Source organism: Propithecus coquereli, unplaced genomic scaffold (genome assembly GCF_000956105.1).
Source record: "Propithecus coquereli isolate 6110/MARCELLA unplaced genomic scaffold, Pcoq_1.0 Scaffold71, whole genome shotgun sequence".
Classification (NCBI taxonomy): Eukaryota; Metazoa; Chordata; class Mammalia; order Primates; family Indriidae; genus Propithecus; species Propithecus coquereli.
In genome coordinates, this window is record NW_012153174.1 from 7996782 (window position 1) to 8014842 (window position 18061).

Consider the following 18061-nt stretch of genomic DNA (forward strand, 5'->3'; position numbering starts at 1 on the left):
CATTTCTTTAAAAGTGAATCTATTCTACCATTCCAAAATTACAGGCCAATTACTCTGCCTATACTCAGTCAAATATTTTATAGGACTTAACCTCAAAATATAGGACTATCTAACATCACACATAAAAAAGATAGATTTGGGTAAAATTACTACCAACTGTTACACTCTTTTATGTCAGTAAGAAAAAAACTAAAAAACACCTAAGATTTCTCATAGGACAGGAATCATCTATTGACATCTATTGACAAAAATAGCTTGTCCTAGGCTATCAGTGCTCAGTCAAGGTATATATTAAAACACTAGCCACCACCTGGGTTAAAGTAGACACTAAAGAAACATCTCCTAGGGACATATTAGGTAGTAGGTGTTATTCCAATTATACGTGATGTAAATTGTGCACCAATCCTCTTCATACCTACTAAACCTGCTGGATTTATCTTCATCTTTAACAAATAAAAGAGAATACAGGAGTGGTGGGTGAGGGGAAAAAAAAAAGAAAAATAGCTCTTTTATGGTGCCAATACTATTTTTTGTTACCTGAAAGGCTGGACCTACTAGAAAGAACAACTTAGCATCCATCGCTACTGAAAGCTAAAATGGGGGTTCAGCAAGAGTAACTAACTGATGTTAAAAAGAGGTCTATGTTTGTGTTCCTTTCAACTCATTTTTTTTCTAGTCTCACTTTAACTGTCCTGACTTAAATTCTTTATTATTTGAAGTACATGTTTTTAAAAAAACATTTGATAGGTTGTAAAATGTAATTCTGAAATAAGTAAGTCTTAATTCTAAAATTATGGAGACTAATAAGGAGAAGAAGTAGGGTACTTCCGTGGCTTTCAAACTGTAAATTTTACCATCATCTGGTCACAGCTCAGGAGATTTCTAAAAAGATCCACATAATCTTTGTACATGGGCACTTTCCATTTGCCAGTTCTGACTTCCCCCACGGCACGAGGGTCTTCAGATTCCGACTCAGGGCCCTGGCAAGGAAGGTAGTAACATGCAATATTTGCTGGTGGATTCACGAAAGCAGCACCACTACCAGAACTTGCTGATTTTCTGAATTTTCTAAGTTAAAACAGCTACCCATCGGAGACTAAATAATTATATTGAGAAAGATACCATATTATGAAAGCATGATGAAAAGCTGAAAAAAAACTATGACTCTGTGACTAAAATTGTGATGCACCAACAAACATTTCAACACACTGTCTACTGAATGTGTTATGAATCATTTCATCAATCCCCAACCTTTTTGGCACCAGGAACCGTTTTCATAGAAGACAATTTTTCCAGGGACCAGGGAGCAAGGGGATGGTTTTGGGATGACTCAAGCACATTACATTTATTGTGCACTTTATTTCTATTATTATTACATTGTAACATACAATGAAATAATTATACAACTCACCACAGATTGGGAACCCCTGAATTTTATCTCACTCTGTTTTTTTTTAGAGGAGGGAGAGTAAGAGGTGTAAAGGGGGAGGAGGGGAGAGAAATCTATCTTACTTTCTTACACAGTTCAATCTCTCATCTCAACCTATTTCCTGTAGTTTCTAGGAACTAAGATATGCCTCCCATAATACACATAATATGCATTTTGTTCCAGAATTTCAAGAGAGAAAACATTTCCTTTTTGTAAAAAATGTATATAACAGTAAAGTTATGCTTAAACATGTTTCATACCTTTGGAAAAGTGTATTTACCTAACAAAATATAAAGGTATTATATCCTATACTTTTCTAAATGTAAGGCATGGCTAACAACCAAGAAAGGCCACTTTTATATATTTACATAAAACCTCAACAAATTTTCTAACTTTCAGTGATAAAAGATAATTTTCAAAATACTAAATTAAGAATTTACCTTTTGAAGGATCACTGGTTTAGAACATATTCTGATTAAACTCTGATGCACTAAAAAAAGAAAATAAAAACAAAAATGAACGAAACACTAGAAAATACAACCACTCAATAAAAACGATAGTCATTATTTTTTGGAACCTAATTCTATCTCTCAATTTCTTTTCTAAGTTTGTTAATATTTTTAGTTTTAAAATTTGAACTATTAAGATTCAGAAGTAAAAGGATGAAAAAAGGAAGATGAATTCCCACCAAAATTTAGGAGTTCATCAAAAGGCATCAAAGATACAAAAGAATGTGGCAACCATATTTTCTTTACCTATGTCAAATAACGTATTATTTATTCATCATTCATCATAAAAACAAGAAAGAATTGCAAACTTACCTACGGTACTAATGCAATTCCAGAGAACTGGTCCTTTTTCTGCTAAGGCTAGGAAAACTTTTATTATGGCTCTGCAACACACCAGCTGCATTTTTGGACTATACTGTGGGAAACTGTCTATCTGTACCACCATGAGATGCTCCAGAACTGGAGTGTACACCTCAGGAACCTACCAGAAATGGAGAAAAAACTAAAAGTTAAAGGAAGGAATAAATAAATATAGGAACAACACAAATATTCAAAGTAATTACAACTGATTAGACACAGATAAGTGGAAAACATGGCTTGTCATCTAATCTGCTAAGCATTATGTTTATTATTGTGATTGTCCGAAAAAAAAAATCAGAATAAAACCGTCTTAAGGTGCAATTCTATCCCAAGGAGCAATTCTTAATCTTTTAGAAAGATGGAAAGAGTAACAAAACCCTGCTCTGTATAACAAAAAAATCAAGTTTCATGATGATAATTCTGTTGACACAAAATACTAACTAAAAATACCATGTTGATCACAACACTGCCTGCACTAAATGCATTGTATGACTCCATCAAAGTATTTGAAGAAAAGATCAAATATTTAAAATTGCACTCAGTTTAACTTAATTATTTCACTTACTGTGTCAAGGTAAAGTAAGACACTTGCAATAGACTGGAGGAAACTTGGCATCTGATAAACATGGTCATCGACAGTGTCTGTCTGGGTGAGGAACATCTGCTTGCAGCGCTGAATAAGCTCAACGTACATGAAGTCAACATCTTTTGCATTTACAACCTTGCAAGGCTTTAGGAAAGGTAAAGTGGAATTCCGTCAATCTTATCAATATCAAATAATGGCATTTAAGGTGTCAGGGTCATGTTAAGCCATGGGATTATAAACTGAATATTAACAAGCTTTTTAACTGAGAAGAAATACAGATATAAAGTGCAGTATCTTATAAAGATGCTTTTTATAATAACCCATAATCACATTCTGAACAGTGTCAGCTATAGTACTAGGCACTCTTTAGACAGTGGGTATCGAAGACAAATGAGAGGCGGTCTCTGCCCCCCCAGGTTGGCCAGGCACAGGAGAGACCAGAAGACAATACCTAACTGAGACACGCTGCTATACCATACCCAGGGCCATCTTTTTTAACTCCTAAATCTGTTACTGCAATTACCCAATTTCAGACTTTTCAAAGGCTTCTCTAGACATCCAAACCTGGTCCAGACTCCTCGAGGATCTGACTGGTTTATCTTTCACAGTCCTCTCCCTCTTTGCTTGTCTATCATGCCCTAGCCACAGGGACAAGCTGAGGTTGGGTAGACCACAGGACATAAAAGGAAAATCCCATGCTGTCGTTTACCTCTGAGCCTTCTCACATGCTGTTTCTTCTGCCCTAAGCATATTTAAAGGAGCTGACAGAGACAAACAGAGATGAAAATTAAAAAAAAAGGGAGAGAGGCAGGATTCAGTGGCTAGTGCCTGTAATCGATCCCAGTACTTTGGGAGGCCAAGGCAGGAGGATGGCTTGAGCCCAAGAGTTTGAGACCAGCCTGGGCAACATAGCAAGATCCCCATCTCTACAAAAAACAAAAAAAATTATCCAGGCAAAGTGGTGCATGCCTGTAGTCCCAGCTACTTGGGAGACTGAGGCAGGAGGACCACTTGAGCCCAGGAGTTCACAACTGCAGTGAGCTATGATCATGCCACTTCATACCAGCATGGGGGACACAGTGAGATCCTGTCTCTGAAAAATAAAAAATAAAAATAAAATAAAAAGACAGAGTAGAGACTGATGGATAAATTTATAGGAAGAGAGGGAGGAAGCTATTTTCTCTACAAAGTAGAAGTCACAGAGATCCACTAAGAGGGAATTAACTAAGGTAATTTTTAATATTCTTAAATATAACTCTTCCTGTCACATGAACTTCTCTTTCTAGAACTTTGAGCGAAATCAACTACAATTTTACTTTATAAATAAGGGGCAGTACAGCAGAGGGGAAAACATGGTGTTCCTAGTCTTCAGACTTAGATTTATGGCTCAGATCTGTCAACTCTGTGTATCCTTTGACAAGTTTCCTAAGTTCCCTGGGTCTCAGTTTCCTCACCCGTAAAATAGAGTTAATACTCAGCTTGTAGGAGAGTTATGAAGATTTAACACATATACAGAATTCTAGTACATAGTGGACACTGAAAAAACCCTTAAGTGCTAATAAAACAAATGACAATAATACAGTTGCCCCTCGGTATGCGTGGGGGTTGCTCACAGGACATCTGTGAGTATATCTAAATCTGCGCATACATTCTGCCCTGCAGAACCCCTGTAGATGAAAAATCAGTCTTCCTTACATACAGGTTTTGCATCCCACAAACACTGCATTTTTGATCTGCATTTGGTTGAAAAAAATCCACACATAAGTGGACCCGCATAGTTCAAACTCATGTCATTCAAGGATCAGTTGTATTGTCACAAGTATGAGATGCTACTCAAAAATGTAATAAATTACATTCCTTTAAACATTCAAGTGAAATCAAAAAGATAAAATAGAGTAAATTAATGAGCCATACTCCCGCGAAAAGTCCATATCCACGAATAGCAATGGATAACTCCTTGTTGTTTGAATCTGCATTTCTGATGATTCCATAGAACTGCTCCATAAAATACTGCAGCTTATTCTTATGCATTTCGGCATTTTTTGCCACCATAAAAGAAACCTGCAATTGCATATTTACTTTTCAGAAATATTTAATAGCAAAACAAAGAAATCTATACAAACATGAAAAAGCTAGAATTGTATAGCTACTATTAACATACTGTTATAGTTACACAAACTGCTTTTACTTATAAAGACCCTTTGCTTCAATTTTGCTTAGTCTCCATCAAGTTCAGAAAAGACAGTCTTTTAAATAAGGATATGTGATGCATTTTCCCAGAGAAAGGAACTAAAAGAGACCAGGAAGATGCAGGAAGAAGTCTGCATAAGAAAACAAGTTTTGAATTAAGCCTCCCTAATGAGGCAGAAAGCAGTCTGTAGAGATCGTCTGTCCCCAGAGAGTGAATGAGAGCTGTCAGGTGGCCAGCGAGTTCAGTTTAGAACTATCAATCCAAAAGAAAGATAAGGCATCTCAGTTTTTTAAAAAATTAGCTATAAACTATAAAGCTTAAATAAAGTGAGGCAAGGGAAAAATGTACTCTGAGAAGCAAATATATCACTATTTACCAAAGTAAGTAAATGCACGAACTAACAGAAGTAGTCAAAAAAGCATTCCTAATATCAGCAGAAAAACTGTCCAGGTCAAGAATGGAAAGAACCTAAATTATTATCAAAGACAGAAAAAAAAAAAAAATCCACCTTCCACTGCCAACTTACCAATGTACTCCCCAAGCCCACCCAAAGCCATCCAGCTTTGTCTTTCCAGATACTGTGCTCCCCATTTATTTTGAGACAGAGTTTCACTCTCTTGCATGGGCTAGAGTGCCGTGGCATCAGCCTAGCTCACAACAACCTCAAACTCCTGGGCTCAAGAGATCCTCCTACCTCAGCCTCCCAGGTAGCTGGGACTAAGGGCACGCGCCACCATGCCCAGCTAATTTTTTCTATTTTCAGTTGTGTGGCCAATTTCTTTCTATTTTTAGTAGAGACAAGGTCTCGCTCTTGCTCAGGCTGGTCTAGAACTCCTGAGCTCAAAGGATCCGCCCGCCCCGGCCTCCCAGGGTGCTAGGATTATAGGCGTGAGCCACCGCGCCCAGCCCCCATTTATTTTAGAAGGTGAAATATGATACATACTGTTCCATAACTTCCTTTTTCACAAAACATACCTAGTATTGTTTGGACGTTGGGCCCCTCCAAACCTCACATGGAAATTTGATGTCCAGTGGTGGAAGTGGGGCCCAGTGGGAGATGTCTGTGTCGGGAGCAGATCCCTCATGAATGGCTTGGTGCCCTCCCCACAATAATAAGTGAGTTCCCTCTATTAGTTCATGAGGGAATGTGACACCTCCCCCTTCTCTCTCTTGCTCGCTGTCTGGCCAGGTGACACACCTGCTCCCCCTTTGCCTTCTGCCTTGATTGGAAGCTCCTTGAAACCCTCACCAGAAGCTGATGCTGGCACCATGCTTGAACAGTCTGTAGAACCGTGAGCCAAATAAACCTCTTTTCTTTATAAATTACCCAGTTTCAGATATTTCCTCTATAGCAACACAAAGTGGACTAATTTTGTTTCCCAAGAAGTAAACAATGCCATCTTAATTAACTACAGTACAGTTTTTCATTTTATAAATATACTATTTGTAACCACTTAAACTATTACTAATTTTCTATTATTATATTTCCAGCAAACATTCTTTTTTTTTTTTTTTGAGACAGAGTCTCACTGTGTTGCCCTGGCTAGAGTGAGTGCGTGGCGTCATCCTAGCTCACAGCAACCTCAAACTCCTGGGCTCAAGCGATCCTCCTGCCTCAGCCTCCCGAGCAGCTGGGACTACAGGCATGTGCCACCATGCCCGGCTAATTTTTTCTATATATTTTTAGTCGTCCAGTTAATTTCTTTCTATTTTTAGTAGAGACGGGGTCTCACTCTTGCTCAGACTGGTCTCGAACTCCTGAGCTCAAACAATCCACCTGTCTCGGCCTCCCAGAGAGCTAGGATTACAGGCGTGAGCCACCGCGCCCGGCCCAGCAAACATTCTTTTTATGCATTTTTATCCAACTATTTTCTGTACATAGTAGTAAAGACTTGAAAATAATTATTCAACAATAGAGGATAGATTAAAACATGATGCCTCATAAATATAATGATATATTATGCTACCCTTGAAAATTAATCATGTAGATCTCAATGTGCTATCAGGAAAGTATATCCAACATAGTAGAAAATCTGAAGCCAAAATTTTATGAATACTCCTTGATGTAAAGGTATCTCTCGTCCTCTCTCCTCACTCTCTCCTCTTGAAGAGGGAAGGGAAAAGAAGGGAGGGAGGTAGGAGGGAAAGAGAGAGGGGTCACCAACATGGTAAGTGATTTTTTTCCTTGGTGGTGTGATTTCAGAAGATTTTAGTGGTCTTGTTTGTACTCTTCTACATTTTTTCACTTATATGCAACTAACGTGCAATGTTTTTCATAAGAACTTTATGTGAAGCTATTGAATGAAAAACGGAACATTTCCTTCCACAGAAGTGTTGTTTAAATTCAAAAATACACACATAATAGGCAAAATAATAATGGAAAAGAAAGAAGATAGAGAACATCCACTACCTAATTTCAAGACTTAATATAAGGCTGGAATCATTAAAAAAGTGGGGTACTGATATAAGCATGGACATAAATATGAATGGAACAAACTAGAGAGTCTAAAACTCAACCCACACATAGATGATCAACTGATTTTTGAAAAACGTGTCAAGGTAAGTCAATGGGGAAAGAAGAGTCTTTTTAACAAACGGTGCTAGAACCAACGAATTGGGGAAAAATCAACTTCAAGCCTTACTTTACATCATACACAAAAATTAATTCAAAATGGACTAAAGAGTCGGGTACGATGGTTCTCATGTCTGTAATCCTAGCACTTTGGGAGGCTGAGGAGGTTGGATAGCTTAAGGTCAGGAGTTCGAGACCAGCCTGAGTGAGACCTCGTCTCTACGAAAAACAGAAAAATTAGCCGTGTGTCGCGTGTACCTGTAGTGAGTGTACCTGTAGTCCCAGGCTGAGGCAGGAGGATCGCTTGAGCCGAGGAGTTTGAGGTTGCAGTGAGCTATGATGACGCCACTGCACCCTACCTGGGGCAACAAAGTAAGACTCTGTCTTGAAAAAAAAAAAAATTGGACTATAGACCTAAATGTAAATGCTAAAACTATAAACTACTAAACTTCCCAAAGAGGTTGGTCTGAGTGCAGTGGTGTTTACAACTAATTGATCACAACCAGTTACAGATTCCTTTGTTCCTTCTCCGCTCCCACTGCTTCACTTGACCAGCCTTTAAATAAATAAATAAATAAAAATAAACTTCCCAAAGAAACACGTTTTAAAATCTTTCCAACTGGGATAGGCAAAAAGATTTCTTAGAGAGGACATATGAAGGAGGAATCAGTATAAAAATTGATAAATTGGATTTCATCAAAATTTTAAACTTTTGCTCTTTGAAAAATGCTGTTAAGAAAATGAAAAGGCAAGGCACAGAAGAAAAACTATTTGTATTATTTTTAGAGAAAGACTTGTATCCAGAATATGTAGAAACTCCTAAAATGTTCTTGGCTGTTTTATTTATAATAGCCCCAAACCAGAAACAACCAAATGTCCATAAACAAACATGGTACAGCCATACCGTGGAATACTATGCAGCAATAAAAATGAATGAACTACTTATACATGTTACAGCATGAAAAACGCCCAGATACATTAGTAGAGCAAAACAAATTAACTGGCCATGAAAGAACAGATACTCTAAGATTCATATAAAATTCTAAATAAGGCAATGCTAATTCCTTGTGATAAAAAACACTGGTTCCCTGGAGGTGGGGTGGGGATATAACACAGAAGGCTTGAGGGGACTCTCTGTGGTGACAGAGATGTTCTTGAACATGGTGATTATACAGGTGTATATATTTGTCAAATCGAACTGTAAACTCAAAATACATGCATGTTAGTATATGTAATATATCTCAACAAAGCTGATTTTTAAACTAATGCATGTATAATTGATAGACTCTGAACTTGTCAGTAGCCACAATAAAGAGATGATTTTAAGTGTCCCAATATCTATATGCAAAACTAAAAAAAAAAAAAATTCAGTTTTTCCTGATAATGAGAGGTAAGAAATTCCTGCCAGGGGCCTTCATCATGGGGGCACTATAAACAATAAAAACCTTACAATAAATATAGCAGGAAGTTCCTGTCTAACAACAGCATAATGCAAAGAGCACCTTGGTCAAAAAAAAAAAAAACAGTCATACAAGAGGGCAAAACAATCCAGGCCATAGGCCCTCTGACCAAATGCAAAGATAAAACTGACAATACCCAGATTGTGTAGTAAAGAATTTAACCGCCCAGAAAGAAGTCTGGCCTTCGCCTTGGCTTCTGGGAGGTGATCTGGAATGCCTTGCCTGGTAGGGGTGTCTCTCCTTGCCCAGGGGTCTCAGGTCACACTGGATGATCTAACAAATCACTAGATGATTTTGGGAGGTGGAGGAGAGGCTGGCCACACCCAATGGCAACAATGTGACTTAGTGTGGGGGCTCTGGGTCACATCAACTTGAGGGAACAACTTGAGGGAGACAACAAGCCTGACGGGAAGGCTGCGGACAGCAGGGGACAGTAAGAAAGTGAAAGGGACAGAATCGAGAGGCAGGTGCCAAAGTCACTGCATATCTAGTTCAGTTTTTGATGGAGGTGGGCCCAGACCTGGCAAAAGGATGGCAGTGCTTTCTCTCTCCTCTCCCTCCCGCACACCCAGGCTACGAATCTCAGGCCAATACTATCTGCGACACAGTTCACACAGATTTTTGTGGACTAGACTGTGAATTTAACCACTATGTATCCACTTATTACCTTGCTCCAAACAAAACTTTTGTTGTAAATCGCCAGTGTTTTCCATCAGAGCCAACCTAAGCAGTCTGGTTCCCTGGTGACTAGTCTGAACTGCAGGCCCCCTGACACCTCTGGAGCTTGGGACATCCTTGAGACCAGCGCCCAGGACCACAGGCACATTCCCCTTGGCCAGCCAAGACATGCTGCCAAACTTGCAGGCTCAAGTTCTGCAGCCCACACCCTACCTACTGGAAAACACGAGGGCAAGGGGACTCCCTCACTCTTGAGGTGCTCTGACTCCAGACAGCTGGCCCCCGCCTCTAGGAGACAGGACTCCTCTCCAACCCCGGCACCACCCGCCTTTGGCTCACAGGAGCCCCGGCTGCCCACCCCTGCCCGCCACCTGCTCACCTCCACATCTTCACTCTCCTGGACTTGCCTCAGTCTTGGCTCCAAGGCCCTGATCAAACCTGGTATCTCCCAAGCTCTCCTTCAGTGCAGCTGCCTCCCATGACGTTGGCTGACCAATAGCAGCTTTCTGTTTTAATTTACTATGGAAGCTTATGGGTTGACTTGCATTTATTTTTCAAATGTATATGTATAAGATTGGAATTTAACTCTTTGTGTGGAAAAAATATTTTTAAATGAAAGTTGAATTTGTAGTACCTGTTTCAGAAAGGATTCCAGGGCTGAATGTGCAGCTTTTTTCAATTCTACATTTGTATGGCCACACCATTTTGACAACACTTCAAATAAAGAGACGTAGTTGTCCAGAAGGCAGATGCTAAACTGAGATGCATGCAGGGCGAATAAGCGCAAGCCAGCTGCAAATGAAAGAACCATTATGTTTCAAATAAGACAGCATAAACCAGAACAGAGACCTAAGAAAGCAGCAGGTATATATCGAAGTAAAAACTGTGTGCAAAGATATGGCACATTACACTGCAATAGCCCAGAGGCCCTGACCTGCACTCTAACACTGCCAGCCTCCAACGGAATCAACAGGCCCACAATTTGGCCAACAAATCTCAAAACAACACTCAGAAGTGGGATGAGGATTTATTTGGGCAAAGTCAGAATTGGACAGCTTGGATCCCCAGAAAGACACCCTAAAACAAAAATTTTTTTAAATCATGTAAACAGAGTATGACCATCTCAACCAGAGGTTACTAAGTCCCCAAAAGATTCTCTGTAAATAACTGTGTGTGCAACATCACAGATGTCACATTTACTTTCACTCCGAGTTTGCAAAAGCTTACTCGAAATGCTAATCTAGTCATCCAAAATACTACACATCTTACCTGAGGGTACAGCATACCTCTTCAGATCGATCTATTTTAGAAAAAAATCCAGTCAGTGTTTGGAAATCACAAGTCTCAACTGTAAAAGATTTAGAGTGTCATTAATCTTACCTGAGGACTAATTGCCTTTAGTGCAAAATCAAAAATCTCTCTTGAAGTCTGGGGATCTGGAGAAAGAGAAAGAAGCCTCCGTTACACATCATAACAACTGTATCACCTGACACACTTTACCAACAACCATACAACCAACAGCTTTATTTCAGACAGCTTGACATCTCCTTAACCCCAACAGTCTCTTGCAAATTTAGCAGGAACATCTATCATTTGATCCAGCTAGAGAGTTGCAAGTGATTGTTGCTGCAGTTAGTATTGAGGTAAAGTATCAATAGGGAGAAAATCTGGAAGAACAAAGACATGGGTTTAAATTCTAACTTATCATTTTTAATAAGCTTTGTTAGATAACCTCTCAGAACGTCAATTTTCTTATTTCCAAAAGGGACAGTATATACCTTAATTTAGGGTTGTTTGGGGGATTAAATAACCTTTTCAAGGCCAAACATATTATTTTTACCCCAATACACCCAGGCATTTATTCAACACATAGTACATGCAAAGTTATTATGAATTACAAATTATGAATAAAATATATTTGACATTAGTAAATTTATTATCTAAAAAGGAAGATAAAACAGGAACGCAACTAAAACATGATGCTCTCATCCTAGCCTGACTGACATCACAATTATTTGAGATGAGGTCTTGCTATATCACCATGGCTGGTCTCGAACTCCTGGGCTCAAGCCATCCTCCTGTCTGAGCCTCCCAAGTAGCTAGGACTATAGGCATGTGCCACCACGCAGGGCTAATTATTTTTTTTTTTAGAGAAGGGGTCTCACTATGTTACCGAGGCTGGTCTCGAACTCCTGGCCTCAAGCAGTCCTCCGGTCTCAGCCACTCAAGTAGCTGGAATTACAGGTGTGAGTCACTGTACCCAGCCACAATTATTTGTATAACTGTCTCCCATCAGATTATTCATTGCAGCTATACAGACGTCATACTTCACTCATCACTGGTTTCTCTGCCCTTGTAACAGTGACCTACAAACACTAGAGGCCTCAAGAATTGTTTGCTTTGATTGTAAGGACCCATGTATTTGAGACAGAGGCCAGAAGATTATGTGATAGGAGCTGGAGGGAGAGTGTGGTCAGAGGCCCTAAAGCAGAGAAACATCAGCATGTTTATAAGATGATATCATAAGAGATACAAAAATTCTCCTTTGGAATTCAAGAAAAGCAGAAATTTCTTCCGTCTTCTGGCTGTATTTAAGAAGGGCTTTAGAGGCCGGGCGCAGTGGCTCACGCCTGTAATCCTAGCACTCTGGGATGCCGAGGTGGGTGGATCATTTGAGCTCAGGAGTTTGAGACCAGCCTGAGCAAGAGCAAGACCCCGTCTCTACTGAAAAAATAGAAATAAATTAGCTGGACAACTAAAAATATATAGAAAAAATTAGCCAGGCATGGTGGCACATGCCTGTAGTCCCAGCTACTCGGGAGGCTGAGGCAGATGGATCCCCTGAGCCCAAGAGTTTGAGGTTGCTGTGAGCTAGGCTGACGCCACAGCACTCTAGCCAGGGTAACAGAGTGAGACTCTGTCTCAAAAAAAAAAAGAAGGCTTTACAGACATGGTAGCATTTGAACTGGGATTTAGTTGGGGAAAAGGTCATGTAAACAGAGGCCAGGCACGGTGGCTCACACTATAATCCCAGCACCTTGGAAGTCCAAGGTGGGAGGATCCCTTGAGGCCAGGAGTTTGAAGCCAGACTGGGCAATAGAGCAAGACCCCCATCTCTACAAAAAATAAGGAAAAAAAATTATCTGGGTATGGTGGTGCGTGTTTGTGGTCCCAGCTACTCAGCAGGGGACGATCGCCTGAGCCAACGAGTTCAAGGCTGCAGTGAGCTATGATGACGCCACTGCACTCAAGCCTGGGTAACACAGTGAGAACCTGTCTTTAAAAAAAAGAAAATTTAAAAAAAAATAGAAAGTAACCATGTAAACACAAGTGTGCAATCACAAGGGCACCTGCACAGGGGTCTGGGACACGGGGACTCAGTGAGCTCAGCATGAGGCCTGAGCTGCCATGGGCCCGGGGGAGGGAAGGATCACAAGTGGCCTTCTCCCAGGCTCTGTCACCCAGGTCTACTCTCCTGCAGCCCTCTCTCTAGTGGACAACTCCCTATACGAGGATGGTCTTGTATCTATTTTTTTCAAAGTGGTAAAATATAATTTTTATCATTTAAATTATGTGTACAGGGACAAATCAGTGGCATTAAACACATTCAGGTTGTTGTGTAACCATCACCACCATCCATATCCAAAATGTTTTCACCCTCAACAGAAAGGCTGTCCTATCACACCCAACCTTCTACCCCACCCAGCTCCTGACCACCACTCTGCTTTCTGTCTCTTTGGACTTGATGACTGAGTCCATCACAGAAGTAGGCTCATACAGCATTTGCCTTTTTGTGACTGGCTCATTCCACTGGGCAGGGTGTCTTCAAAGTTCCTCCATGTTGCAGTATGTGTCGGAAGTTCCTTCCTTTTTTTTTTTTTTTTGGAGACAGAGTCTCACTGTGTTGCCCGGGCTAGAGTGCCGTGGCGTCATCCTAGCTCACAACCACCTCAAACTCCTGGGCTCGAGAGATCCTCCTGCCTCAGCCTCCCGAGTAGCTGGGACTACAGGCATGCGCCACCATGCCCGGCTAATTTTTTCTATATATTTTTAGTTGTCCAATTAATGTCTTTCTAATTTTAGTAGAGACGCGGTCTCGCTCTTGCTCAGGCTGGTTTCGAACTCCTGAGCTCAAACAATCCGCCGGCCTCGGCCTCCCAGAAAGCTAGGATACAGGCGTGAGCCACCGCGCCCGGCCAAGTTCCTCCCTTTTTAAGTCTGAGTAATACTCTACTGTATATACGTACATCTGTTTATCCATTTATCCATCGATGGACACTTGGGTTGCTTTTACCTTGTAGCTTATTGTGAGTATGCTGGTGCATACTGAACACTGCTGCACAAATTTTTGCATCTATTTTTTAAAACCGTCTCTTATTCCCATACCCTCTATCAGCTATACCTCATTTCTTTGCTCTCTTCTATTGTTAAGATTTCTCTAAAGGGTTTTCTACAAATGGTTTCATTTCCTCCCTTTCATTTGCCTCTTCTTTTTTCTGCCAGTTCAGCTTCTCCTTCAGTGCTCAACTGGACCCACTTCCTGTCTGGTCCCTCTTCATCAGACCCTGCTGGGAGGCAGGCAGCCTGCATCACCACCAAGACCCTCTGCCTAGTCTTCCCATACTTGGCTCCGGCTCATATTGCTCACACTAGGAGCTTAGAAAGTACCTAATGCTGAAGACTGTGAAATGTGTAGCTCAAGGTCTGACTTCTTCTGCAAGATCCAGTCTTACATGCACACTTGACATGTAAGTCTCGACGCTCTGTAAGTTGTCTCCAGTTACGCATGTCCAACACAAAACGCCAGGTTTCCATCTGAAACCAGTCCTCCCGAATCCCACCCAGCTTGGTCACCAGCACTGGCCCTCAGTTCCTCACTCCCACACGCAGGAGCAGAGTCTCTCAATCCCACACTAACTCATGTCCCACATCTGACAGCAGTGAGGAGGACCCTTGTAAAACACCTGTGGGCTCACAGCTGTTTCTTCTTGAAAAGCCACAGCCTTCTACCCATCTGGGGTGAGAGCCCAGCTCAGAAGCCCCTCACACACCAACCCTGCAACCTTCCGATCTCACCCCAGCCCACCCTGCATGCCTCTAAACTGTGGACACTCCTCAGATCACTGAGTGCTGGCCAAGCAGGGGGCCGGGAGCTGGCCAACAACCCTGCCTGGAAGGACTGCTCTTCCCCCTCCTCCCCAGTCTCTCCACACTTGGCTCCAGCTCATCTTGGCTTCCCATCCCTCAGGCCACAGCGTCTGTGTTACATCCTCAGAAGGAGCCAGCGGACTGTGTGCTCCCTCCCCCTCACTGCACCCCACCTGTAGGCATCAGCGAACCTGACATCAACAAACTTGGTTTACTTGTTTATTTTCCATCTCCTCCACCAGACCGAGCTAGGTGTGGTAGGGATTTGGTTATTTTGATCATAGTTTCACTCTTTGGATAGAAAGTACCCAGGAAATACAGAGTATAGAAATGAATTATTAGTATTTAGTGCTTAAAGTTACATGATCATGGCATGACAGAAAAAGTCGAAATTTTAGTCTCAGATCAATTAGCTATATTAGTTTCCTACTGTTGCTATAACAAATTACCACAAACTTAATCGCTTAAAACAACACAAATTTATAACCTGTGGTTCTGGAGGTAAAAAATATGAAATGGTTCTTACAGAGCTACAATCAAGGCATCAGCAGGGCTGCATTCCTTTCTGGAGGCTCCCAGGGGGACTGTTCTCTCCCTCTTCCAGCTCCCAGAGGTACTGCTATTCCTTGGCTCACAGCTCTCCCGTATCACCTCTCTGACCTCCTCTTGTGCCTCTCTTCCACATGTAAGGAGCACTGTGGTCACACTGGGCCCTGGCGGTAATCCAGGGCTACCTCTTTATTGCAAGGTCAGCATTAGCAAGCCTAATTTCCTTTTGCATGTAGCGTAACAGGTCATGAGGACTAGGATGGGGACATCTTTGGGGCCATTCTTCTGCCTACCACACTAGTCAATTGTGTGACTGTGGGCAAGTTACTCGTCTTAGCTGCAGTTTTCTAATCCATAAAACAGAAATATTATTACCTCTCTTACAGAGTTATTATAGGAACTTTCCTTGCAAAATGTCTAGAATAGTCCTTAACACATGGTAAATGAGCACAAAGTACTATTATTTTTCTTAAACTATAACATGTATGTTCACCAAGTGCCAATTTATAAGCCAAATAAACACACAGACAAACAAGCAAATTACCTGCTAGCAAGGTCAAGGACAGAAGCAAACACACAACCTGGCAAATTTACAATATGACACAGTACGTGCTGTGACAGGTGGCAGTACAGAAGCCAGAGGAAGTGGCTCAGCTGAGAATCATAAATGCTTCATAAAAGGGATGCTCTTTGAGGAGAACCTGACAGAGTAGGAGTAACAAGATACAGGAGAGGAAAGAGAGAAGACAAAGGAAGGGAAATCACACAGGGCTGCTCCAATATTATCGGTAAGAAGCAATAAAAAAAGGTCTCTATATTATGTTGAAACATGAAATTGCTGTTTTGCAAAAATCATTGGATATCAGGAATTTTATAAGTTTCAACCAAACAGAAGAAAAAACATAGAAAAGGTACAAAAATTTGGCAATAACTTGAACACAAAGCAGTTAAGGAAGAGCAAATACATTTTTTTTAAAGAATTTGTTAAGGTTAAAAGCTTTATTTGCCTTTCAAAAAGAAATGAATTTCATAATTCTTATAATGGTGTCCACTACATTATCTTCTAAACCTTTAATTTTGAGTTACTGTAAGAGAACACTGTTGATACCTATGAATGTTAAACCAATAGGCAAAGATCTGCATCTTAAGAATCACAAAATGCTGATCAAAGAAATGAAAGAAAATCTAAGTGAATGGAAAGATATACTACATTCATGGATTGGAAAACTCAACATAGTAAAGATGTCAATTCTCCCCCAATTAATGTACAGATTTAATGCAATGCTTATCAAAAACCCAAGAAGGTTTTTTTTTTATAGACACAAACTTATTTTAAAATGAGCCTGGACACAGTGGTTCGTGCCTCTAATCCCAGCACTTTGAGAGGCTTAGGATCACTTAAGGCCAGGAATTCAAGGCTGCAGTGTGCTATGATTGCGTCTGTGAATAGCCACTGCACTCCAGCCTGGGCAACATGATGAGACCTCATCTCTCAATCAAAAAAAAGAAAGAAAAAGAAAAAAGAAACTGAACTTCAGCAAAATAAAGAATTTTTGTACTTCAAAGGACACCATCAACAGAGAAAAGGCAACTCACAAAATGAGAGAAAATATTTCCAAATCATATATTTGATAGGAAATTGATATCTAGAATAAACAATTCCTACGACTCAACAAAAAACCTGTTTAACCTAAAAAATGGGCAAAAGACCTCATTTCTCAAAAAAAGACAAATAAAAGGCCAATAAGCACATGAAAAGATGTTCAACATCACTAATCATCAGAGAAACGCAAATCAAAACCACAATGAGATACCATTTCATATCCATTAGGATTGGCTATTATCAAAAAAAACAGAAAATAACTGATGGCAGGATGTGGAGAAACTGGAACCCTGTGCATTGCTGGTGGGAATGCAAAATGTTGCAGCCACTGTGAAAAACAGTATGACAATTTCTCAAAAAAATAAAAAAAGTTACCATATAATCCAACAATCACAACTCTGAGCATATACACAAAAGAACTGAAAGCAGGGACTCCCAACAGATATTTGTACATCAAAGATCACAGCAACACTATTGACAGCAGCCAAAAACTGGAATCAAATGAAGTGTCCATCAACAGATGAATACACAAGCAAAATGTGGTACATACATGTAATGGAATATTATTCATCCTTAAAAAGCAAGAAAATTCAGGCCAGGTGCAGTGACTCACACCTGTAATCCTAGCACTTTGGGAGCCTAACTGGGAGGATTGCTAGAGGCCAGGAGTTCGAGACCAGCCTGAGCAACAGTGTGATCTCATCTCTACAAAAAAATAGAAAAATTAGCCAGGCGCGGTGGCACATGCCTGTAGTCTCAGTTACTTGGGAGGCTGAGGTAGAAGGATCACTTGAGTCCAGGAGTTTGAGGTTGCATCAAGCTATGATGACACCATTGCACTCTAGCCCAGGTGACAGGGCAAGACCTTATCTCAAAAAAAAAGGAAGAAAATCCTGACACATGTTGCAACATGGATGAACCTGAAAGACATTATGCTAAGTTAAATAATTCAGATACAAAAAGTTACATACTGGCC

At 40.6% G+C, this 18061-nt stretch overlaps 1 protein-coding gene across 2 annotated transcripts in view; it reads right to left on the reverse strand.

Moving 5' to 3' along the window:
* The window catches only part of PRKDC (protein kinase, DNA-activated, catalytic polypeptide), a 158587-nt gene that overhangs the window by 135159 nt on the left and 5367 nt on the right, over positions 1 to 18061 (reverse strand). For both annotated transcript variants that reach the window (XM_012661443.1, XM_012661444.1), the window contains exons 8-15: positions 11166 to 11221; positions 11055 to 11085; positions 10420 to 10577; positions 4799 to 4945; positions 2864 to 3028; positions 2251 to 2419; positions 1870 to 1919; positions 855 to 980 (exon numbers count right to left, since the gene is read on the reverse strand). In XM_012661443.1, coding sequence (XP_012516897.1) covers positions 855 to 980; positions 1870 to 1919; positions 2251 to 2419; positions 2864 to 3028; positions 4799 to 4945; positions 10420 to 10577; positions 11055 to 11085; positions 11166 to 11221 — 902 coding nt within the window. The remainder of the gene's footprint in view (positions 1 to 854; positions 981 to 1869; positions 1920 to 2250; positions 2420 to 2863; positions 3029 to 4798; positions 4946 to 10419; positions 10578 to 11054; positions 11086 to 11165; positions 11222 to 18061) is intronic.